This window comes from Bos grunniens, chromosome 25 (assembly GCF_055505025.1).
Source record: "Bos grunniens cultivar Pamir isolate PY7600 chromosome 25, Bosgru_T2T1.0, whole genome shotgun sequence".
Classification (NCBI taxonomy): Eukaryota; Metazoa; Chordata; class Mammalia; order Artiodactyla; family Bovidae; genus Bos; species Bos grunniens.
In genome coordinates, this window is record NC_141189.1 from 33,048,974 (window position 1) to 33,072,868 (window position 23,895).

A 23,895-nucleotide genomic window follows, 5' to 3' on the forward strand; every position below is an offset into this window, starting at 1 on the left:
CGGGATGCTGAGTTTGAGAGGAAGAGGGGAGTCAAGAAAGAGCCTCAGTTTTTTGCCCCCAAGATGGAGCAGCCTGCTGCCAACAGGGAGATGTGTGGGCTGCGTCCCCACGCCCTGCTCCCCACTGTCACTGGCTCCGGGGCCAATGCTGCAACCTAACTGGCCTCCCTGAAGTTGTGCTAGGCATTGTTCCAGGCACATCACATGTATTAACTCACTGCCTCCTCCCAGCAACTCCCATTTACACACGAGGAAACCGAAGCACCAAGAGATTACGTTACTCATTGAAGGACACACGCTGGCAGGTGGCAAGGGGCCGAGCTAGGATTTCTCCCAGTACAGCCTGGCTCCCAAGCCTAGGCTCAGAGCCACGAGGCTACGTGGCCTCTCCAGCCCCTGGACATGGCTCATGGGCCTGTGCAGGCACTGTGTGACCCGGCAGTTCCTGTCCCAGAAGTGCACAATCAGGGTAGCTGTCCTCACGGACGCCCTTTGCTGACTCCCCCTTGCACTGGAGTTGAGATCTTGTTCATCTCAGCTCCTCTCTCCCCTGCTCCTCACCTGCCAGCCACACGGGCCTGTGACACACCAAGCCCATTCTCACCTTCCACCTCCCCCTTCCCAAACTGGCAGGCCTCATCTCTGCATTTTCTTATGGAATATTCTGGCTCCCCCGGCACATGCTTCTCCAGAGGCGCTTCTCTCAGCAGCCTCTGAGGCCTTTTCTCTGATTGTTCTCTAGCCCTGGACCCCATTCATCATCTCCACAGAGCCACCTCCATCGACCCGCGATTGTGCAGTTAGCTTTTACTCCCTTACCTGTTTGTGGTCCCTTCCCTGCCCCCAGCTGGAAGCACCACAGAGCAGAGGTCAAGTCTGGCTTTATTAGTTCACTATCACTTCCCAGACCGCAGCACTGTGCCTGGCATACAGCAGGTGCTCAATTCATACAGCTGAATTAATGGACGGGCTTCACTGAATGCATTTTAAAAATCAGGATACAAGACTAGGTGGGTGCTGCACATGGCATGGCTACAACTATGTCAATTTCAAGGCCCCTGTGGACGTTGCCTGAAGATGGCTGGCATCTCCTGAGGGTGTCCAGATGACAGAGGAATTCCCCCTGCTGTCGTCGCGGCCCACGTTATCTGGTCGCAGGCAGACAGGCAGGAACCTGGTTCTCCTCTGCTTGAGTTCAGGGCATCAGTCGGCCCAGTGGTGCCTGTGCAGGAGCGCTTGCCTAGCGGCCTAGATGCAGCACAGGGTCCTTCATCTGTTCCCACACAGTCTTTTTAAGTCTTTATTGAATTTACTACAATATTACTTCTGTTTTGTGATTTCCAGTTTTTTGGCCACAAGGCATGTGGGATCTTAACTACCCAACCAAGGATGGAACCTGTACCCTCTGCACTGGAAGGCCAAAGTCTTCACCACTGGACCACCAGGAAGTGGTGGTCCTTCTTACCCCTCCCTCACCCCCAAATGATGCCATCCCATAAGTGATGAACTGGTTTAAATATTTTGGGAGGCACTCCCCAAAATGTTGTCGAAGCAGAAAACGCCAAGGCAGGGTGCCCCCCAGTATGAGTTCTGTGCCGGTTGCTCACTGGCTCTCAGTCACTGAGAACCTAGTGCGTGCCAAGCCAGGTGCTGCATGCTTCATGAACGTGATTTCATTTGATCTTCAACAGCTCTCCTGGCAAAGTCCAGTCCGGCGAGCAGTAAGACCCTGAGTGAGGTCACAAAGCTGCTTACTTTCAGCTACAGCAGGGGCTGCAAACTCAAGCATCAATGGGGCCACGCTGGCAGAACACAGGGGAGCCCAGGCTGCATCTCCAGCTCCACCTAGCGCAGTGAGGGGGCCAGGAAGCTCCCCTTTTGCAATGGTGGCAACCAGTTTAATCAAGAAGAGAAGCCCAGTCCTTATCTGTTACAGATGAGTATAGACGCAGTCCCATTTGCTTTAATACACAGGGGTGGGGGGTGGTGGTTAAAAGAGAAATGGCGGGGCCGAGGAAATGAGGCTCCACAAAAGGATAAGAACTATTGAAGCTGAAGGCTGGGCGCATGGAGACTCACAGTTTTATTCCCTCTAAAATCTAATCTCTTTTATCTAGTCAAGTCTACTCTAGTCTTCCCTTCCCACTGCCCTTCTGTTTCTCTTTCCCTCCCTCCCCTCCTTCCCTCATGGCTGCCAGTCTGTGACTCTGCCCCACGCCGCACTCCTCTCCAGTGAAAACAAAACAGGCTTTCGGTACAGTTCACTTTTTTCCAAAGGGGTGACAGCCTCTTTGATGCTCTCCGTGAGAAGCTACCTTGGCAGAGCTCGCCTGCCACACCTGGCACTGCTGGTCAGTGGATGTACGGGACGGCTTCTGAATGCGCTGACGCTGGGGTTTCTTATCGAGGTGTGACAGATTTAGTAAATACACTTAAAGCCAACTCTTCCTGCTGCATTCCTTTAAACCCATTTAAGCAGTTGGCCAACCCCAAAAACTCCTCCCTGAGTCAGCTTCCTCAAGCTTCAGGGAGACAAAACATGACCTCCTAAGAAGCAAGCCCAGTCTCCGAAATTTAGCAAATCTGAATGCCCCCACCTATACTAGGATGCTTCCGACCTTTAGTATACACAGAAGGCATTTGGTGAAATGCAAAGCATTGCTAATTTTTCCCCAATGGAAAGTGAGAAGCTCTAGCATTTAAGAATAATCACACACACAAAAAGTCAACACATGCATATCTTACTCTCATACCATATGCTCATAAAATCCATAATTCATAGTATTCTCTGGCCGGCACCCTCTTTAGCAAAGACATAATTTGCAATCATGCTGGGTAAAGACAGACAGCCATTACTTTCTTAATGGCCAACTACCCAAAAAGGCTCAGTTAAGTGATCTCAACTAGCAATCTAATCAATTAAAATTGATAAGTGAAATACTTTTAACCTTTGTTTCAGCAGGCCATTCCTAGTGGGAGGAGGCAGGGTATGTGAATTCCCAGCATAAAATTTAATTCCATTTCACGGATGCAAACATTCTTGCTGCTCTGATGGAGAGGCCCTGAATCCAATCAGAGAAAGATGGGTTTATGGGTCTCTCCAGCCTATGCCATCAATTTAAACCTTTACAGAAATCCCCGTGGCCATATTTCAAGGAGGAAAGGGCCACAGAAGATGGGTATAGAGCACAGAGGGGATGCAGTTTCCTTGCTCTTCCGAGAGAAAAGAAATAAAGGAGCATAAACAAAAAGGAGGCAAGACAAAGGAATCAGACAACCAGGCAAAAGCCATAATAATCATTTACAGAGAACCTTCCACATGTCAGGCAGTGTGCTCTTTGTATGCATCACTGGATGTGATTATCAGGCAATACTGACTCCATTTTCCTGAGCACAGTTATGTGTGAGGCACTAGACTCGGTCATCTTATGTTTCATATTACACTTCACTCAAGTCTCAAAACAGCCCTGTAACATAATGAAGATCATCCCCACTTTCCAGGCAAGGAAACAAAAGTCGTGGTGGTTTCAATCACTTGCTTGAGAGAATACAGAGCTGGGCAGGGGCCTCTGGCTCAAAAGATACAAACTCTCCTTGGTCTGCATCATAACTGCAGGCCACACAACTGAATAGTTTTTGTCAAGACTCATTCCACTGTACACTAAAACTCGGTGAACTTTACTGGATGCAAGCTGTATTTCAATAAAGTTGATTTAAAACAAGGGCTCTCTCTCTCATCGTCCACTACAAAGTGGCTACCTGCCGTTTCTGCCTCTCCAGCTTCCAGCTCTTCTTTTCAGGTTTCTTTAGGGGCCCCCTCCTTCCTCAGCCCCAGGCGATGGGGTTCAAAAGGAGCAGGTCCCACCTTCCCAGCATCACAGCTAAGCATGTGATCTTGACCTAACCAATCAGTGAATCACATTCTGCTGATCACTGACTGGGTCAGGAACGGTCATGTGACTCAAGCTGGGCCAATGAGAGCATTGCCCTGGACTTCTATATAAGTTATAGGGAAAGAGAAGCTCTGTTTTTGTCAGGGCTGCTTAGCCAGTTCAGCAGATCTTAGAGGTGCTGATGGCCATCTTGTCACTATTTGGTGAGAGCTTTCTGGGGGATGGAGCCAGAACAGAGGAAAGAAAAGCTGAGAGAAGGAAGGTGGCGGTTTCCTGATGATATTGCTTGAGTACCTAGATCAAGCCATGCCTGAAAGAAGATCTAGCTTTTTACACTGATATCAGTGAATCTGCCTTTCTTTTTCCTTAAGTAAGTTTAAGTTGGCCTTTCTATCTCTCATAACCAAAGAATCCTAATATATCAAAATGTTACAGCAAATAACAGGAAAAAGAGAGTTATATGAATGGGAGAAGGGTTACAGGAACACAACTAGGCTTTATATTCTGTCTCCTTTAAATCTCAGTCTCACACTCAAGAGGAGAGTGCTGAGGCACTGGTTGGATGCTCAGGCTTTCAGGCTCAGCACATGGTTCTTGGGCCTCCAAAGCCTTCATCTTTACCTAAATGCTGGTGGCTTGTGTTTTTTAAAACATTCCGTTTTTTAAGCAGCCAGGATCCTTTAGTCATTAAAATCATACAGACCACCTTTAACACACACAACCAACCTCCTGGTGCTGCTATGACTATATGGAGGGCAGGGATCCCAGAGCTGTGCCCATGCCTGCTTGAGACCCCAGTCACCATGCAGAGATATTTCAGCAAAACAGCTGCGCAGCTTCCCTTGGTCTCCAGAAAGCAGGGCCCACAGACTGACTCCAAGTGTCCAGAATCTAGGGCCCCTTTTCTGAAAGTTTTGTGTAACATGCACACTCTGTAAGTTCACGGTGATGGATCAACCCCAGTACGACATGCAGGTCACCCACGAGCCTCCCAGTGATGCGTGAGCCAGCCTGGCGGTGTCCCCCCACCCCCAACAGTGACTCAAGATGACCAACTCACTCAGGTCGAGGACGTCATCCGTTTTGATCAGGTCTTCCTCCCGCGTCAGTGGCAGCTGGGTCTCGGGCTCCCCCCGCAGTTGCAGGGACAGGGCACGGAGCATGAAGAACACCCGGATGGCCTGGACCAACAGTTCGGAGAGCAGAGAAGAGTGAAGTCATTTTGGTGAGAAGCTCCGTATGGAGAAATCACACAATGACTCTAGATTTAAAACGAACAAGACAAAGCTCACCTCTTTCAGCATCATGGTTCTGGTGCTTTCAGAGCCAAGATTTACAATAAAAAAAAGTCAAGGAGGCAGCCTGTGTGCCATTACCCACAGGCTCGGGTTGGGGCCACTGTACCTCGCTGAGCACCTGTTGTTTGCCAGGACACTCCTTCTAGGGTCACGTGACCCTCGTGGCAGCCCCGCTCGGCACTTGAGGCTCGAGACCCATGGAGGCCACGTGATCTGGCCCAAGCTCACACCTAGGGAGGGCCAGAACCAGGTCTCTTCTAACTAAACCAGCCCAAAATCTGAAAATCCAAACCATGAGGGTTTCAAGGTCCCACCAACTGAATGTGGGGGCAGGAGAGACAGAAGGTAAGATGCGGGCAGGGTTCGGAGCCCGCCAGACTGCACAGCCCTTCACCTGGAGCTCTGGCCCTGTGGCCTTCCAACAGAGGCTGTGCCCTCTCAGGGCAGAGGACCTGGCACCTGGCAGGTATGCAGTGACGTCAGTGCCCCGGGAGCCCTCAGGTCTCAGCCGGGACAGAGGTGGGGATGGAGGGGGCCCCATCAGCACAGGTTCCCGGCCCATCAAGGAAGAGTCTTGGCGGACCCCAGGGTGAGCAGGCATTTCCAGAGAGTGGGAACAAAGCTGAACCCCAGGCTGGAAGCCTGGGAAGCTTGTGCAGCCTCCTCCCAGTGGTCAGTCTGCCCTGGAGGTAATTCCCCGTGAGTCCCAGGCTCGGCTGACTTGCCCACCAACCAGAGGCCAGGAAGTGGAGTGGCAGCAACGGGGCCCGTGGCCTCCAGGCCACTTGCCCTGATTGAGGGAAACAGCCCCGAGTCAGGTATGGAAGGTCTGCGCTGGACTCCTAGCTCCACCGTGCTGTGCAAGGCCCCCGGCCCCACGAGTATCAGTTTTCTCCTGTGTGAGATGGGGGTGGGAGTCTCTACTGCGTGGGGCTGCGGGGAGCCTCTGAGATGATAGTGGGGCAGGCAGCAGGCAGCACAGGGTCCGTAAAGGGGTGGCCACGCCTCACTCCTGCCACTGAACCGCTCAGCACGAGGAGGCCATGGGGACAAACCACTGTCGCCACTGGTGAGCCATACAGCCTCTTTCGGGTCCCCGTGTTTCCAGTTCTGAGGCTGCAGGCCTGCGCACTGAGATGGGAGGTGTCCATAGTATGACAAGGTGCGGAGGAAAACAAGAGGCGGAGGAAACAGATGACTGTCCACAAAGAGCCAGCCCTGCACCGACTTTTGCTGACCCAGGCAACGAGGATGCCTGCGGACACCTCTGAACCCTAACCTCGACTTGGTCCAGAACTGCCAGGAGATCTTGGGCCAATTACTTAACATCCCGATGCAGAAACCTGGATGAACAGTCCTGTTTCCTGGGCCTATTCTGGCGTCAGGTATTCCTTAGTCAACCAGAAGCACTAGAGAAACATAAACTTTCATATGATAAAGTTGGTGGTTGTGGGGGCATGAGTGTATTATTCGATTGTTCTAAACATTTCTGTCTGCGTGCTTCTGTTGTTTTATTTTTTGGCCATGCCATGTGGTATGTGGGATCTTAAGTTTCCTGACCAGGGATCGAACCCCAGCCTGCTGCGTTGCAAGCTTGGAGCCTTAACCATTGGACTACCAGGGAATTTCCTGTTCTGAAAGTTTTGAAGAGCAGTCTTCATAAAAAAAAATCTGTAATAATCAGCAGATGTCTCTCTACAAACACAGTGTGAGAAGCCCAGGCTCATGAATGTGAGGGCAGATTCCCACAGGGCCAAGTACTCCACCTGGGTGAAAGCGGGGCTCCCATGGGCATCTACAGGGTTTGGTGGGCCATGTTGGCCAGCCCCAGAACTCCAAGAATCCACAAGAGAAAGGTGAGATACCGGGATTAAAGGTCATCTGATCATCTTACTGTCTCCCTAAACCACCACCACTCTCTCTGCATACCCCTTGCCTGCCAGGTACGGGTTGGGGTTGCATTGTGTCACCCATTCGAGCCTTTTAACCACCCTGAGTGGTTCCCATTTTATAGACAGGAAACCGAAGCCTAGAGACGTCAGGCAGACAGCCCAAGGTGATTCACCTAATAACTGACTCCAAAGACTGTGTCCTTCCAACCACATGCCTTCGCCTTCAACAAAGTGAAGCATTAGGACCCACGCTTTTATTGAGTGTTTTTCTTGACTTTGCTGAATTAATGTGCAAACTGAAATGTATTACTGAAAACGAAAAGAGTATTCTTATTCTTTCGGATGCTTCCATAGAAAGATTGACTCAGGAAGAATGGATTAGATTTGGAAAGGGGTGTCAGCTGACCAACTTTAAATATTAAGAGAATCGGGCATGTTCAGGGTGGTATGGCCGTAGACAAGCTTAACTATAAAGAAGAGACCTTTCCAGTTTGCTTCCATGCAGTGGGGAGCAAGCAGAGCCCCACGAGTGGGGCAGCGGATGGCTTCCAATCAGACAGACCTTTAGTCCAACCTGAGTCAGGTGATCCCCCAGGCCTGGGCTGGAGCTCTGGAAAAGGGGTTCCCACCACCCCAGATCATGGGGCCACCCTGAAGACGCAAGGAGATAGTACAAAGACCACCCTGAGCCCCAGGGCCGGACCTGGAACAAACACTCAGCCTGAGCCGTCTCCCCTGCCACCTTGGCTGCACGTGCAAGCTGATGAGCTCAAGTGACAGTCACTCAGGCCAGGAGCCCACCGAGGCCATGGAAGCCAGTCATTCTTAAAAGAGTGCTGAAGCGCTTTAGAGTAGGCACAGCCCCTTGGGAAAGCAATTGGCAACACTGACAGAGTCACCAAAAAAAAAAGTTCATACCCTTTGAACCAGAAATTCCACTTCTGGGAACTTATCCTAAAGAAATAAGCCAAAAGAAAGGGATCACTGTATTCGTCAAGCTGCTTGTTACAATTTAGCTGAAAATAATGTAATACTGGGAGTAACCAAAATGTCCATCAGCAGGAAAACGCCTAAGGAAATTATGGCAAAAGTCACCAGATAAACTTTTATGCAGGAGTAAGAAATTAAGACTTATTAAAACTGTATCACCGTATGAAAAACTTCTTGCTCACAATGGAAAGAGAAAGGCAGCAAGGATGAAAGCGAGTCTACGGCCCGCGCCCCCTGCAACCGTGAAAAGACGTGTCTGCAGACAAAGCTGGGAGGAGACACACGAAGTCTGCGTTGTTTGTTTAGGGTGATGAAATCTCCGGAAATTCTTTCATCCTACTTTTGAAACTCTGTGAGATGTTATTGTATTTTCTTTAATGCACAATATACATCCAGAGAGTAAAAGCAAAATATCCTATTTCTTCAAAGTCAATAGCAATAAACACAAAAACTGTTTGCAGTTTTATGAGGGAACAGGGACACAGAACTGGAGGGACAAATACAACTTCATGCAAATATCTTGATTTCATAATGGCTTCCATGGTTACTCCATAAAGACGGCTAGTGGCTTAAATTCAGATTCTGGTATTCATCAGAGTCCTCTCCTCAACTCTCTTTTCTCTGGTGTTAAGCATCAGTAGGTTTTGACTGTTAAAAGACTCGATTTCTTTCTCACTCCACCACTCTTCAGCACCTCACCGCTGCTCTCTCCCATCTGCTCTCGGCAAGAGCTGAGAGGCAGCACACGGGAGGAACCTGGGACTCAGAGAAGCTAAGTAACGTGCTCAGGGTCACACAGCTGAAGGTGGGATGCTGCCTCAGCCGGTGTGGCTTGTGTGCCTGTGCTCCTTCTTAACTGCTTCTCTCGACTGCCCTTCCACGTGGGGTGGGTCCAGCTCAAGTCCAGGTTCCTCCTGCATGTTCTCGTCAGACCCCAGGGGTCCCTGTGACCACATGTCAACATGAATTTCTCTTCTCAGCCGCAATCACTCAGTGGCACTCTTGCTATTTTGGTCTTATTTTGCATTATTTATTTTCTTTCTATTCTTGCTTCTTGCCCAGTGCCTAGAAAAGGCTTGACAGATATGTCGAATGAAAGAATAAACAGTGTAATTTGCAAAAGGCAAGGGGGAAAAAATGGCTTCATTGTCAGATGCTTCCCTGCGGCCTGCAGGGCCCTGGCCCTCCTCTCCTGTCCGCTTCATTCGCTTTGTTCCAGTCACCCCACACCTCGGACACTCTTTACTCTTCCTCATCTCGGGCCTTTGCACTCTCTGCTCCCTCTGTCTGGAAAGGGTCTCCTTCATGTCTTTGCCTGGCTGGCTCCTCCTCACTCCCCAGGTCTCTGCTCAGACGTCACCTCTGCCAGGCAGCTTCTGCTGGTCACTCAGGCTAACGCAGTGCCCCCTCTGTCCTTCAGAGCCCTCACAGCAGCCTGGTTTCGCCCCTGAGCGTAAGCTTTGCCTCTCTGCAGGCCGGGGAACGCCCAGGGGCAGGCCGCCTTTCCGCTCACTCCTGCACCCTCGGGGCAGCACTTGGCACATAGTAGGAGTCCAGTGGCTCTTTGATGAATGTACAAAGGAATGATTCACCACGAAGGGTGGTTTGAACTCCTCTGACAAGTCCTTAAGGAAAATAAAGGGTGGTATTTCTGAAAAGCGTCAGCCTCCTAAAAGTTAGAAATGCCTATACTTGGCAGGGGGGAAAAAAAAGAAGGAAAACCTCTGAATCCAACAGGACGAAATGGAATGTTCTCTGGATACAAGCAAAGGACTTGAAATAAACCGCATAAGTCTTCAATTGCTTGCTAAACCATACACTTCCTCTAGCTCACATTCAGAGCGCACCGCTGTGTTCTGCTGTCTGAAACGGGCCTAGGGGCTAAGCTGCAGGAGGACTCCAGACAGCTGCCTGGCATCAGGGGCTGGGCTGAGGTGAGAGGTCAAAATTCCCCTTCAAAAGTGGATCCTGGAAATCAGAGGGAAACTTCTGGGGCCCATGGCTCTGCGTTGAGGTGGCCAGCCCTCTTATCTCATCCTGCCACCTTCATCCTGGCTCTAAACCCAGGGACACCAGACTTGAGAGCTGCCTTTATAAACCCGTTGGACAGACAAAGGTCACATGAGAGACCGCAGGGGCTCTGGTGCTTCCGTTGGCAGTGTGAGCCCTGCAGCCCATCTGGGGCAAGGGATGGGGGCAGCAGAGTCCTGGGATCTTGAGGATGAGGGAGGAAGACCCCCACCCTCAGGCACCACCACTGGCCTTGTGCTTCTGCCTTTCGCGGAGTCCTCCCGAGGACCCTGGCAGGGCAGGCAGCGGTGGCTGCTGGCTGGGTGAGGAGACAGCAGCTCAGAAGAAGCAGGAACCGCGAAGCCCAAGCAGCCCCGCCCTCTGCTGTAGGCCTCAGCCTGGAATTTCTCCCATGGACCAGCAGCATCCGCCCAGGCCAGCAGGACAAGATGCCAGGGACCGGCCAACCAAGCCGAGGCCTTCGCTGTGCTCCCAGGGCTCTGAGACATGCCCCCTGCAAACCCTCCAGCGCCACCACTTCCCACACAGCCGGCCCCACGGGGGCTCCAGAAATGGTCTACAACTCTCTGTGCATCCCAATCCTCCCGCCACGGTGCCCAGCCTGTCCCCCACAGGCCCAGCTCAAGGAGCAGCTCTCTGTGCTGCTTGCCTCCCTCCCCAGGTAGGATTAGGGGCCTTGTGCTCCTGGAGAAATAGCCCTGGCCCACGGATGTGTGTCTTTCACTTTTCGCTTTCATGCATTGGAGAAGGAAATGGCAACCCACTCCAGTGTTCTTGCCTGGAGAATCCCAGGGACGGGGGAGCCTGGTGGGCTGCCACCTATGGGGTTGCACAGAGTCGGACACGACTGAAGCGACTTAGCAGCAGCAGCATGGATGTGTGCAGGCTTCCCAGGTGGCGCTAGTGGTAAGGAACTCGCCTGCCAAATCAAGACATAAAAGATGTGGGTTTGATCCCTGGGTCGGGAAGATCCCCTGGAGGAGGGCATGGCTAAACCACTCCAGTATCCTTGTCTGGAGAATCCCATGGACAGAGGACGCTGGTGGGCTACAGTCCACAGTGTCGCAAAGAGTCAGACACGTCTGAAGGGACTTAGCATGCATGGATTGGGGCTGCTTTTCCCATCCTTGCCCTTTTAAGTCTTTTCCTTGAGGACTGGGGCTGTGTTTCCTGGTGTCCAGCACTGAGTAGGACTAATAAATACAATGAAGGCAGCAGTGGGAGGCAGGGGGTCAGAATGGCCACACTGCCTGGGTTGAATCCTGGCTCTGCGACTTATCAGCTGGAGGACCCTGAGCAAATCACTCGACCTCTTCGTGCCCCAGTTTACTCCTCTGTAAGATGGGGATAATACTAGTGCCAACCTCCTAGAGTGGCTGTAGAAATATGTGAGGAAATTCTTAAGAAGAACTAATATGAATGATCCACTTTGTCACAAAGGCTATGTGCTCATATAACTGTTAAGAAAACCTGACGGACTATGGACCAAAAGGAAGGCAGGATGTGACCCGGAGCAGCAGATCCCGCATTCACAGCCTCTGGACCTTCTAGTTCAGGGGCCAAGGAGAACTGGGACGGGGTCCTCTCTGGCCTGGAGACATAAGAGCTGGACTGGGCATGTGTCTTTGCCGTTATCCTGCTGGGGAGCATCTCTGAGACCAACCAAAGGTCAGGGTGAGTGTACCCACTCCATAAGGAGTACAGAAGTGACACCCATTTGTTGGAACCAGTCTCCCCGTAAAAGCCAACACCACGGACGTCCAGTGCAAACGCTGCCACCCACAAACAACCGCGTGCCTGGCCACGGGGCCTGCACACCTGTCTGGGAGCACGAGGGAGGCAGGCATCACTGGCTCAGAGAGAGTGGGCCCACCCACAAACAATCGCGTGCCTGGCCGCGGGGCCCGCACACCTGTCTGGGAGCACGAGGGAGCCAGGCATCACTGGCTTAGAGAGAGTGGGCCCTGCGGAGAGGGTGGTGGGTCTGGGCAGACAGCAAGGAATGCAGACTGACTTTAGTCACGGGTCCAACTTCCTCTGTGCCCCAGCCCTGCCCTGCCAGGCTTGCAAGGCAAACTCTGAGGTGGGTCCAGTGAGTCAATCCCGCTTCTCAAAAAGGTCACAATACTTCCTCCACTCTGGGTACACTTGGATTACCTCAGAGAAAGGCTTGGCCTGATAACAGGAGCAATGAGGGCAATGGATTCCTCTAATTTATCCACACCTCCACATCTCCAGGGAATGATTTTCTAGGAAAGGGTTATGGTGCTTTCTAAGAAAGAAACTGTGATCTGACCAGGAAGATAAAGTACCCTGAACAGCCCCGCGAGACAGCTGCAGAAAAAAAGTGCTGATGACGGAAGTGCACACGGCAGCTGGGTTCTGAGAACTAACCTCTTCACACACCTCTCCCGCAGGCCCCAAAATAATCACAACGGCATTTGTGTGTGTCTTGCCCCAAGATCCCTCAGATACCTTAACGCCACGCCATCTACAGGGGTCCTGGCCTCTCAGGGCTGATTCTGCAGCAGCCTCACCTGCTCTGCATCACCACGCTCCTTCAAAGGAGCCCGGCCCTGCTTCCTCTCTCAGAGCTCTGGGGCTGGGCCGGCTTCGCTCAGTGAAGGCAGCCTGCCTGCCACCAACAGCTTTCAGTCTCTGCTGTAACAAACGGCAGGGACTTCCCTGGTGGTCCAGTGGTTAAGAATCTGCCTTCCACTGCAGGGGACCTGGGTTTGATCCCTGGTCAGGGAACTAAGATCCCACCCACCGTACAGCAACTCAGCCCATGTGCCGCAACAACTGAATCTTCTAGCCACAACCAGAGAGAAGCCCACGGAGTGCTACAAAGACCTGGCACAGCCAAAATTAAAAAACAAACACCCAGACAAAAGGCAGTGCTCGTGGGAAAGCTAGGCCCTTGTGGATGGTGGGGGCGTGGGGCTGGGGGTTGCTCTCTGGCTCTCTGAGAGCGAGCTAGAAGGTGGGTCTGGATGTGGTCAGAGACCCTTCCTCTCCTGTCCTAGGGGTGCTTCCTGGTGAACGGCTGCCCAGAATAGAGGCCAAGGCCAATGCCCACTCACCCGCCGGGTCTTTTCCACGTCACCACATGGCAGTCGCTTCACAAAGTCGATGCCAGTCAGCGGCGTGCCTGTCGGGGGCAGCAGGATGGAGGCGTCCATCATGAGATATTCCACGTTCATGGGCTTCATCTGGAAGACAGATGGTGGAGGGAGGCTTGCTGAAGGGAGGAAGGGGCCGGGGCAGGCAACACGGGCCTCTCACCTCCACGTGCTCATATTCAAGGGAGCATCAGCCCCGACGCAGCCTGAGGTGAAGCCTCAAGGCAGCCAGATGGGAGAGATGTGCCTTTCTGTTTTCTAAGCTGCAGATTTTTACGCACGTGCAGTGACAGCTCAGACACCTTGGAGAAGCTGCTGCCCTGCTGTGAACAGCTCTGCTTTCTCACCCCGAGTTCCCCTCCCCTTAGCAGGGAGACAGGCCTCAGGAAGGAGGCCTGCCCCTTTGTGGCGGTCCCCTTAGGGTAGTCTGCCTGCGGTGCGGGGCCTGACTGCCACCCGCCTGCTGCCCTGGCGCTTCTAGCTGTGATGGCAGCAGGTGGAGCGGCACAACTTCCATTCAGGGAGTTCTGAGTGCGGGCAGGCGGGGAGCTAAAGGCTCTGCATGTCATCTCCTGTCCAGCAGGGAGATTCCCGAACTTGGCTCAGGGAAGCTGAGGAGCGGCTGCGGGCCCACATGGCTGGCTGGTGGCAGAACCAAGACACGGACTCAGGCCTGGCTCCAGACACACTATGACCCATAATGTGGTTATGACCCACACAGAACCAGCATTCCCACTTCCCTCCTCTTCCCTGAACTTCTTACCTGGGGGAACAGAACCAAGTCACTTATTAAGCACCTACTACACACCAGGCCCCTGCAGGGCTCACCCTCTCCTGTGGGGCTGTCCTATACTACAGAGGGGACCACTGAGTTCAAATGGAGGGCACATGCCCACAACCACAGGGCCAGCCGGGGGCAGAGGTGTCTGCCTCCTTCCACGGTGCTTCCAGGAAGCCTTCTCTGATTACCAAGACACATGCTAACATCACCTCCCCTCCTGGAACTTTGCTGCATAAGTGAAAGCATTAATTACTCAGTCATGTCTGATTCTTTGCAACCCCATGGACTATAACCCATCAGACTCCTCTGTCCATTTCCCAGGCAAGAATACTGGAGTGGGTTGCCATTCCCTTCTCTAGGAAATCTTCTCGACCCAGGGATCTAACCAGTGTCTCCTGCTCTGCAGGTGTATTCTGTCTGCCTGACCCACCGGGGAAGCCCCAGTGTATCAGTACCGATTGCTTAATGTACACGTGTTGCTGGACACAGACACCGGGCATCATAATGGAGTGACATTTCACAATATTCATGGAATTAATTTTACTCCTTTAAGTATCATAAGCTTCTTCATGTCTCCCTTTTTTAGAAAGTGGTCTTTAGTCATATCACACTTCCTCCCCTCCTGTAACATAAAGCCGACTAAATAGGGCAGGACTGTGGAGATGGCTCAGTGGTCCAGAGACCTGGAGAATAGGGAGTCCCTTAGCTCACCACCTTCTTCTTTGGGACCCGTGAAGCCTTCCTCCAAAGGCCTGAGGTCCACCGTCCCAAGTCCTTTATCCCTTTATCCCAGAGTGGGGTAGCAAGGCCCTGTCTCCCGCCCAGAGCGCCCATGGCACGGCCTTCCTGCGGCTCCCTCACAGCTCCCTCTGCTCCACCCCTCCGCTCTCTACCGCCTCCCAGCAAACCCCCTCTAGGACTCCTGCCCATTTCCCCTCTGCATGAAGCAAGAGGTGACAGGGGAAAGTGAAGGGTCAGAAGTGAAGGCCCAGCTTTGGCAGCACCCAAGGGCCTGGCCCACTTTGAGCTCAGTGGCTGCTTTCCTAAAGTCTGGGTTAATGGCTGACTTTGGGCACGTGTCAGCCTTTAATTCCCTAGAGTGTCAGGCATTGTGCAAGATGTAAAATAGATATAATTGAGACAAACAAACAACGCAGGAAGCTCCCTATGGTGGGAAGGAGAAGAACCAAATATCTGAATATTCATGGTTCTGAACCTCTACAGGAGGCAGTCCCTAGGTATTTCACAACCGGGAAAGCCCTCTGGTTTGGGCCCCATTTTACAGATGGAAAAGTTGAGGCCCAGAATGTTAAGCAACACCCCTGAGGTTGCAGTAAGTAAGTAGCAAAAGCAGAAATGGAGTTGGGGTTTCAGAGCCCAAGCCTTTCTCTATCGCCAAGTGACACATAAGCCTTGTTTATACAAGAAGCCAAACTTTTGGAGAGTTATGTTGTGGAAGGGAACGTCACGGGCGTAACAAAGATGGCAGCTGAGCACTGACTCTACTCTGCTCCACTTCATGGTCCCAAGAGCAGGAGCCTGAGACTCTCTTTCCAGGGTGGAGGGGATGGTGGGTGTGGCCATCAGAGGTGTGAGGCGCCCATGAGTGCCTCGCAGAGCACCAAGAGGAGGCCTGGGCGCTGCTGGGGCTTTTCTGTTGGTGATTATCTCAACTTACCCTCTTCCTTGAAAAGCCTCAGGGAGGCCTCAGACATGCTGCGAGCAAGAATATGGTGAGGGCCCAGCTGTTCAGACACCCAGGGACGCATCAGGGAGCCACACAGCACATGCTGTCTTTTTCTTGTTGGCATTTTAAACACTTGGGTTTATTGTAAACGTCCTGAATCACTTCACTCTTTGGTGAGAAACGTCCATGAAAAGAATCATTTAGCACCGAGTGACTGAGTCTTAACTGAGAGGCAGGTACTGGGGAGATGATCAGAACAGCACAACCTTCAATCTCCCACAACTATCTTTTCTCATGATTGTGCCTGCTGGACAGAGACGGGGAGACCGTGGGCTGGCACGGCAGGTGCAAGAAGAGCCACACTAGGGAACATTCTGATGGCACGGTGAAGAAGGAGGTGGCATCGTACTGTGCCAGGCAGGGCAGGGCACTGGGAGGTGATGGCTGGGCAGCTGTGGGCACCTCCCCCAACCTCTCTGCCTCTCGTTTCCTTATTGGCGAAAGCAGGATAATAGCAGCAGTGACTCACATCAGGTTGACATGGAGATTAAGAGATTTCATATGTACAACTAAGTCCACAATCAAAAACTATGCCTATCAATTTATCTACAAACAGAAACAGACTCACAGACTTAGCGAACAAACTTACGGTTGCCAGCGGGAAGGATGGGGGGAAGGGACAGTCAGGGAGCTTGGGGATGGACATGTAAACACAGCTACACTTGAAATGGATAACCAACACAGTCCTACTGTACAGCACAGGGAACTCTGCGCAACGTTATGCGCAGCCTGGATGGGAGGGGAGTTTGGAGGAGAGTGGATACATGTATATGTCTGGCTGAGTCCTTTTGCTGTCCACCGGAAACTATCATAGCATTTTTAACTGGCGATAATCCAATATAAAATTAAAAGTTTTTAAAAAAACTAAGTGTATCAAAGTGAATCTTTCTAACCCATCTTATGACTCAGCCCAACTTAGGGGGAGTGAATGTCATCTGAAATTTCACTGCTGAGGATCAAAAGGCACCGTTTTCAATGCCCTTCCCCACCCATCTCTGCCATTTGAACAGAAAGCCCCAAATTAGATGAGTTCTCTCTCAGTTTGGCAGGACAAGCTTGGCCGCGAGTCCTTCTGGCCCCTCACTTACCGTCATGCTCCTGTACTCATCTTCAAACATGTCCAAAAAGATTTCTTCTCCCTAAAAAGAAAGGAAGGAAAAAGAAGATTATGTATATTTTTTTTTCCATAAACAACAAAGGATTATAAACTCCAGTTCGCGGCTTTTGGGTCATCTGTTTCTTATTAGCGAGTTCTCATAAACCACCAGGAAGTGAAATACACACGTGAACATGCACGCGCGCGCGTGCACACACACACGCGCGTGTGCACACACACACGCGCACACACACACACTTGAACGAAAGCCCAAATATCAAATTGCACCTCAACGGTTTTCTCCTTTTCTCCAAGCATGTGTCATTATGGATTTCCAGTGTCGAGGCAGTCAGTTAACCACAACAACAAAAATCACTTCATGTACAATTAAAATATAAAAATGGTTAACATTTCAGGTATTTAACATGATCTGTTTACTTGGTTGGAGAAAATAAGACTGTGGGTTAAGCTGTCATGTTAAAGCTGACAGAGGCTCCGCACGTCTGGAAGGAAGAGAATGATTAGATATGCTTAAAGCTAACATTACGTGGCTTGTTCCATTTGTTTCTGAGGCGTGCCTTTGGGGGCTTTAGAGTGCCTGCGGCCCTGAGGGCCCTCCCAGAACAGGGTGGTGGGGAGGAACGGCCCTGAGACTCATAGACCAGGGGCCAATCTCAGTTGTTCCTCTCTGAGCCTCTCTGTTTCACTGCAAGATGGGGTGTCTGGCCCCGACCGTGCAGGTCAATGTGAAGATGATATGAGTTAATGAACATGGTCATTATGATCACCCTGGACAGGTCTGCAGCCCGGCAGGATAGGGGCTGTTAGCACTGGTCTGGCCTGTGTCTTAAGTCTCCCTCTCTCCCCCAGTACTGTCTCTCTCTCTCTCTCTCTCTCTCTCTCTCTCTCTCACACACACACAGTTGGGGTGGGAAAAGCAATAGGTCCTTTATATGTTTTTCCAGTTATCAAAACTATCGGCAAACTTGAAAGTTCTTGTTTGGTGTGAAAGTGAAAATGTTAGTAGCTCAGTCGTGTCCAACTCTTTCTGACCCCATGGACTGTACCGCTAGGCTCTTCTGTCCATGGAATTCTCCAGGCAACAATATTAGAGTGGGTAGCCATTCCCTTCTCCAGGGGATGTTCTCGACATAGGGAGCGAACTCAAGTCTCCTACACGGCAGGTGATCTGAGCCACCAGGGAAGCCCCTTTGGTATGAGACCCACAAAATAACCACAGAAATTATCCTTGAAAATATTGATAAGCTCCTGATATACTAAGGGTACAAACCTTAGAGAATAAAAGAGAGAGAAACCTGGGTTGGGAGAAGGGAAGGGAAGTGAAGTGAAGTCGCTCAGTCGTGTCCGACTCTTTGCAGCCCCATGGACTGTAACCTACCAGGCTCCTCCCTCCATGGGATTTTCCAGGCAACAATACTGGAGTAGGTTGCCATTTCCTTCTCCAGGAGATCTTCCCGACCCAGGGATTGAACCCAGGTCTCCTGCATTGTAGGCAGACGCTTTACCATCTGAGCCACCAGGGAAGTTCTGGGAGAAGGGAGGTGTGATCCAAATACAGACCTCCTTTTGTCACTAAAAAAGAAAAATCCTCTGGGAAGATGCCTACCTATGTATCTTCCTGCTTTTTGCAATCCAGAAGCTTTTGTGGGGAGGGTGGGGAGGACTGACTAAGCTCAGTTACACTGGAAGGAGTGTCAAAGATGACTGTGCTGAGGACTCATATCCTCACTTCAAGCCCAAGTGGGGTTGGGGCCAGTCGGGGACTGGGATTCCACCCCGGAACATGGGGCCCACTGTGGTACTACCCTCTTCTGAGCACATCCAGAGTGCTGCAGCTTTGGGGGGTCATCTGAGCCCCACAAGGGGCATTTCCAGATTATGTGACCTGGTTTTATCTCAACAAACACTGACAGTAATGGACAGTGGCTGAAAAAGTTTCTTGCAAGGAAAAAGACTCGCGGGTATCTATGTATACAGGTAACAGCCGTTTAAAGAGAGTACAGTGAACGAGAGCACAAGTGAACCAGAAAACGGCAGTGCTGACGCCTTTCCTCCTCCTGGGAGGATCTCTTCATCAGTCAGATTACGAGGGAAAACCGCCACTCACTGGATCCAGAGAGAGCTGATGTGGAGGCCAAAATATCAGAAAACTACCAGGGCTGTCTGACATATGGATGAACCAGTACTGACAATGATGAGCCCTGCCTAAGTCCACCTTACCCTTAAGAAAAGAGGGAAACAAAGTCACCACAAGGCTGTATCTTAAAGTGAATCCCCTGGAAACTGAACCTACACATTTTCCAGATACTGAAGGTCATGGGGGCGCTTTATCAATTCTCACTAAATTCATGAGAAACGTTTAGAGCCTGTGTGAGGTTTCTCAGCACAGAAGCACACTTCATTTTATTGAGCTTTGCTTTACTGAAGCTGAAACTCCAATATTTTGGCCACCTGATGCAAAGAATTGACTCACTGGAAAAGATCCTGATGCTGGGAAAGTTTGAAGGCAGGAGGAGAAGGGGACAACAGAAGACTGAGATGGTTGGATGGCATCACCGACTCAATGGACATGAATTTGAGCAAGCTCCGAGAGTTGGTGATAGACAGGGAAGCCTGGCGTGCTGCAGTCCATGGGGTCGCAAAGAGTCAGACATGACTGAGCGACTGAACTGAACTGAAGTTACTGTTTCAAAGATACTGCATTTTTTCTAAACAAACTGAAGGTCTGTGGCAAATGCTGGCAGTCCAATGACTGCATGTTTTAGCAACAAAGTTTTCTCTTTTAAGGCAGCACTAGGCCTTTGCTGCAGCTTGAGCTTTCCTTAGCTGAGGTGTGCAGGCTGAGCTGTCCCCTGCTACGTAGACTCGATCTTAGTTCCCAGCCAGGAATCAAATACTTGTCCTCTGCATTGGAAAGTGGATTCTTAAACACTGGACCATTGAGGAAATCCTAACAATAAAATTATTTTTAATTAAGGTATGTACAATCCCAAAGGCAATCAACCCTGAATATTCAGTGGAAGGACTGATGCTGAAGCTCCAATACTTTGGCCACCTCATGTGAAGAGCCGACTCATTAGAAAAGACCCTGACGCTGGGAAACATTGAGGGCAGGAGGAGAAGGGGATGACAGAGGATAAGATGATTCAATAGCATTACCAACTCAATGGACAGGAATCTGAACACACTCCAGCAGACAGTGAAGGACAGGGAAGCCTGGTGTGCTGCAGTTCATGGGATCACAGTCAGACATGGCTTAGTGACCGAACAACAGAAACACATTTTTTAGACACCATGCTATCGCTCACTTACGGTACAGTGTAAGCATAACTTTGATTAGCAGTGGGAAACCAAAACATTTGCTTGACTCTATTGTGGTATTTGCTGTTTTGTGGTGGTTTGGAATCAAATTCAAAGTATCTCTGAGGTTTGCCTGTACTTATATATAAACAATACACATGCATACAGTTTATAAATTCATATGTAATTCAGTAATTTTATACCTATGCATGCGTGCATGCTAAGTCACTTCAGTTGTGTCCAACTCTTTGTGACCCCATGGACCCCATGGCCTGCCAGGCTCTCTTGTCCATGGGATTCTCCAGGCAAGAATACTGGTGTGAGTTGCCGTGGTAAGCACATATAATTCACGAACACAAAAGTTCCTATGTATAATTTAGTCGTATGAGTATCTGTATATAATTAATGGTTTATATGTAAATTCATCAATGAAAAAAACTCATATATAATTGATAAATAAACAATCCCACACTAGGGGTGAGTCCTCAAAAGTTGTGCTGATAAGACAGCATGAGCAGAATAGCACAGAGACCACTGTGGCGGAGCAGACAGAATGGTACATTTTTACTCAGGACCCAGAGGGTGTAAGAAAGGACTGAAGACACGACAGTCCTGTTTCTACGACACACACTGCTGTCCCCCGAGCTCCGGCAATTTACCTTATAGAAATGCCGCACCAGGTGGACGCTTTCTTCTCGGGCTCCCTGTTAAAAGAGAGGGAAGGCGTGAGGGGGCAGGTCTCACGGAGGTGAGTGAGTTGGGGCAGGCCACGGATTCTGAAAGCTGAGTCTATAGAAGACAGACGCTGGGCTAATAATCTTAATCCATAAAGTGGTTCTTCATGGGGGTGGTGGAGAAGGGGCTCAAAATAAAACTGGGTGAAGGACAAATGATTCAACCTGATGACTTGGAGAGCTGTTGACGTGCAGTTCTGTGAGGGAAATGGGTTCTATTAATAAAATACGGCTGTGATGACTCCGCTCTTTTAAACAGAAAAATTCACTTGTGAACGTGTGTGTGAGGGTATATGTGTAGCTGGAAAGACACACACCAAGCATCAACTATTGTTACTTTTTACCCTCTGTACTTTTCTAAACTTTCTAAAACAAACATGAAAAATAAGAGGGAAAACAACAAACGCTATTTAAAACATGAGTGTACGCAGTAGCACGATAAACCATAAATGAATAAACATGTGTCTGTACATGAATACAACTTCCAAAATATAAAAAGAAAAAAATCCTGGAGACAAATACAGAGCCAAACACTTACAAGAGAAGCTGCAAAAATTTGCTAATTAAGTGGGCTGCTCGGGGCCATCTCAGTGGAAGGGCAGGTCCGTGGGGACAAGTGGGCAGGGGGTCGGCAGGGCGTCTGTGGCCCGTCTTCCTCCTGCTGGTGCCTCGCACACCCGGGCCCAGCTACGACCTGGACGCAGGGGCTTCCCTGCGACCTCCCACACTGTGGGCCTGGCGTGGCAGGAACGGGCCTCACCTCCAGGCAGGCCAGGTGCACGTCCTTTATGATGCAGCCCGTGCTGGTCACGACTTGCTGCTTGAGGAGCAGACAGCTCAGCTCCAGTGTCGCCAAGCGGATCTTGCCGTCTGCAGGGCACACTCGGGTTAGCCATGCCCACACCCTTATGTGCAGTCAGTCTCCTTCCTTCCTGACTTGGAGACCAGCAGGTCAGCCGACAGGCCCCCCACATCCCGTGGGGACACAGAGGGAACCGCCACATGCTAATCCCCTTCCCAATCAACTACAGTTGAAAGTTCCCATCAAAACTGCCTGTACCGAACGCTCCCCAAGCCCTCTTATGGGGGACAGGGAGGCAGGAAAAATGGGTAACTGATTACTAGAGACCTAGAAAGTGGCTGTCTGTGGTCGCTTTGCTTGTCCAGTGGTCCTTCCCCTCCTTCGGGGACCAGAACCCCTCTTTCCTTTGGAGAGTCACCAGCCCCACTCGTGGTCATGGGATGTGGGTGGGGCTATCCTGCTCTCCCTGCCTCGGGGTGGGGGGCACAGCCCCCAGGCTGGGTGGGGCCATCCAGGCCCCTGGTCACAGTGCCCGCACAGGGGGCCAGCAAGGGAGCCAGTCACAGCCAGTGAGGCTCAATTCCACAACTCGCTGGAACCCCTGCGCTCCAGACCCGCTCCCCATGCTGAGCTGCAGACAGGGACAGTGATGGGCCCCACAGTGGCCACCATGCCCACATTTTCACACTCCTGTGTTCTACAACCTAAGCCCGAGTCCTGCCTTCCACCACTCAGCGTCTCTCTTCCAGCAAGTCTAGAGCCTGACAGAGAAAGGGGAGGTGGGAGAGGCAGGCAGTTAACTGGCCAACACAGAAGGTTGCAGAGCCCGCAGATGAGCTTGCCAACACTGTGTGGGCCCCGGGTCCGCTGTGCCTACGGCCAGAGCCCAGCAGACTCGAAGTCACACAGGCCAGCAGATTTTTCTGTATTGTCTCAGTGAGCCTGAGCTGGGCTCCTGTCAACTGCAGCCGAGTCTTGACTAACACAGCCTGCTGTCCTGCTATGAGCTGGGAGCCGGGCTCCTCAAGGAGCCTCTCTAAAGCCCCACTGCAGTGGGTGCTCTGCAGGCTGAGGTCTGGAGACGGGAAGGGGCAGGTTCCCAGCCTCACTCATGTGGGCCATGGAGGACTCAGGTGTCCTGGATGCCAAAACCCACACCTGGCATCATCCCTGGAAGCACTCGTGACCGTCTGACTGAAGGGCATCCCGCTCTCAGCAAACTCCCCCCAGGTCTTTAATGGGGAAGGGCCTTCACGTAGGAGGGGCCAGGAAAGGGGGGCTCTCCGGGAATAGTGGGGACCAGGATGGGCCACTGGGGAAACACTCAAGGCAGACACATGGCTGCACACCTCCCTGCCCGGCTTTATGCCTCCTGTGTCAGGGGTTGGGGGGGAGAGGGGGAAGATAGGTGAGAATAGAAATCCATTTGCCCAAAACTGAGCAGGTAACATACAAGAAAAACTAGGCCTTCCGAAGCACAATACAAACCCAGCCCAGGCAGAGGCTGATCGGTCTTGGCTGGGCCACTCTGCCCGCCCTGGCCCAGCAGCACCCGCCTGCCTGGCCTCCGCTGAGTGCTGGTGTTCTCTGGAGCACAGCCTGGCTCCCAGCCACCCTGTGGGCCAGGTCAGAAACAGCCCTCCTGCTGCCTCTGGGGAAGCAGACCGTCATGCTCCACTAGGACCCTTCTTCCTTTGTGAGCTCCTGGCGAGTTGCTGCTATTCCTCCCAAGGGTCTGTCTCTCCAGCGAAGCTTCCAGATTGTCCCTCTGAGCTGCCCCAGTGTATTCTCTTCAGAAATCCAGGCAGCGCTACACACTGTCCTCAGGAGGGCTGATGACCCTCCCGTCCCTGGAGGGTCCTCCCTAGCACCCAGGCCACACTCTGCCTCCCCGTCACCACGTCACATCTGGCTCCCGCCACTCCTGCCAACTGGCCCTGGGCCACCATTCTCAGGACCATGCTCTGCCTCCTCCACCTGGACCTTCAGTAGAAACCGGCCCCACCGAGCGTCCCTTGGTCCCAAGTGACCACGTCTTTCTTGTCATTCAAAACACCCTCCTCCGGGACCTCTTCTCCCCACATGGGGCCTGGGCCAGGCTCCAGAGCCGGCTCCCCTGTATGTCACCTCCAGAGATGGACAGTGGCCCTGGCCTCAGTCCCAGATACGCCTCTCTCTTCTCCTGTGA

General features: G+C 51.5%; 1 protein-coding gene across 15 annotated transcripts in view; it reads right to left on the reverse strand.

The window, feature by feature from the left end:
• CLEC16A (C-type lectin domain containing 16A) overlaps nucleotides 1-23,895 on the reverse strand; it is a 236,597-nt gene that overhangs the window by 112,970 nt on the left and 99,732 nt on the right. For 12 of the 15 annotated variants that reach the window (XM_086375775.1, XM_086375773.1, XM_086375778.1 and 9 more), the window contains 5 exons: nucleotides 21,666-21,775; nucleotides 20,831-20,875; nucleotides 16,843-16,893; nucleotides 13,188-13,316; nucleotides 4,954-5,074 (listed from right to left, as the gene is read on the reverse strand). In XM_086375775.1, the coding sequence (XP_086231901.1) occupies nucleotides 4,954-5,074; nucleotides 13,188-13,316; nucleotides 16,843-16,893; nucleotides 20,831-20,875; nucleotides 21,666-21,775 (456 nt within the window). Of the gene's footprint in view, nucleotides 1-865; nucleotides 1,730-2,915; nucleotides 3,063-4,953; nucleotides 5,075-13,187; nucleotides 13,317-16,842; nucleotides 16,894-20,830; nucleotides 20,876-21,665; nucleotides 21,776-23,895 lie in introns of those variants that run through there. The other 3 variants (XM_086375785.1, XM_086375784.1, XM_086375782.1) reach the window with 2 other exon arrangements.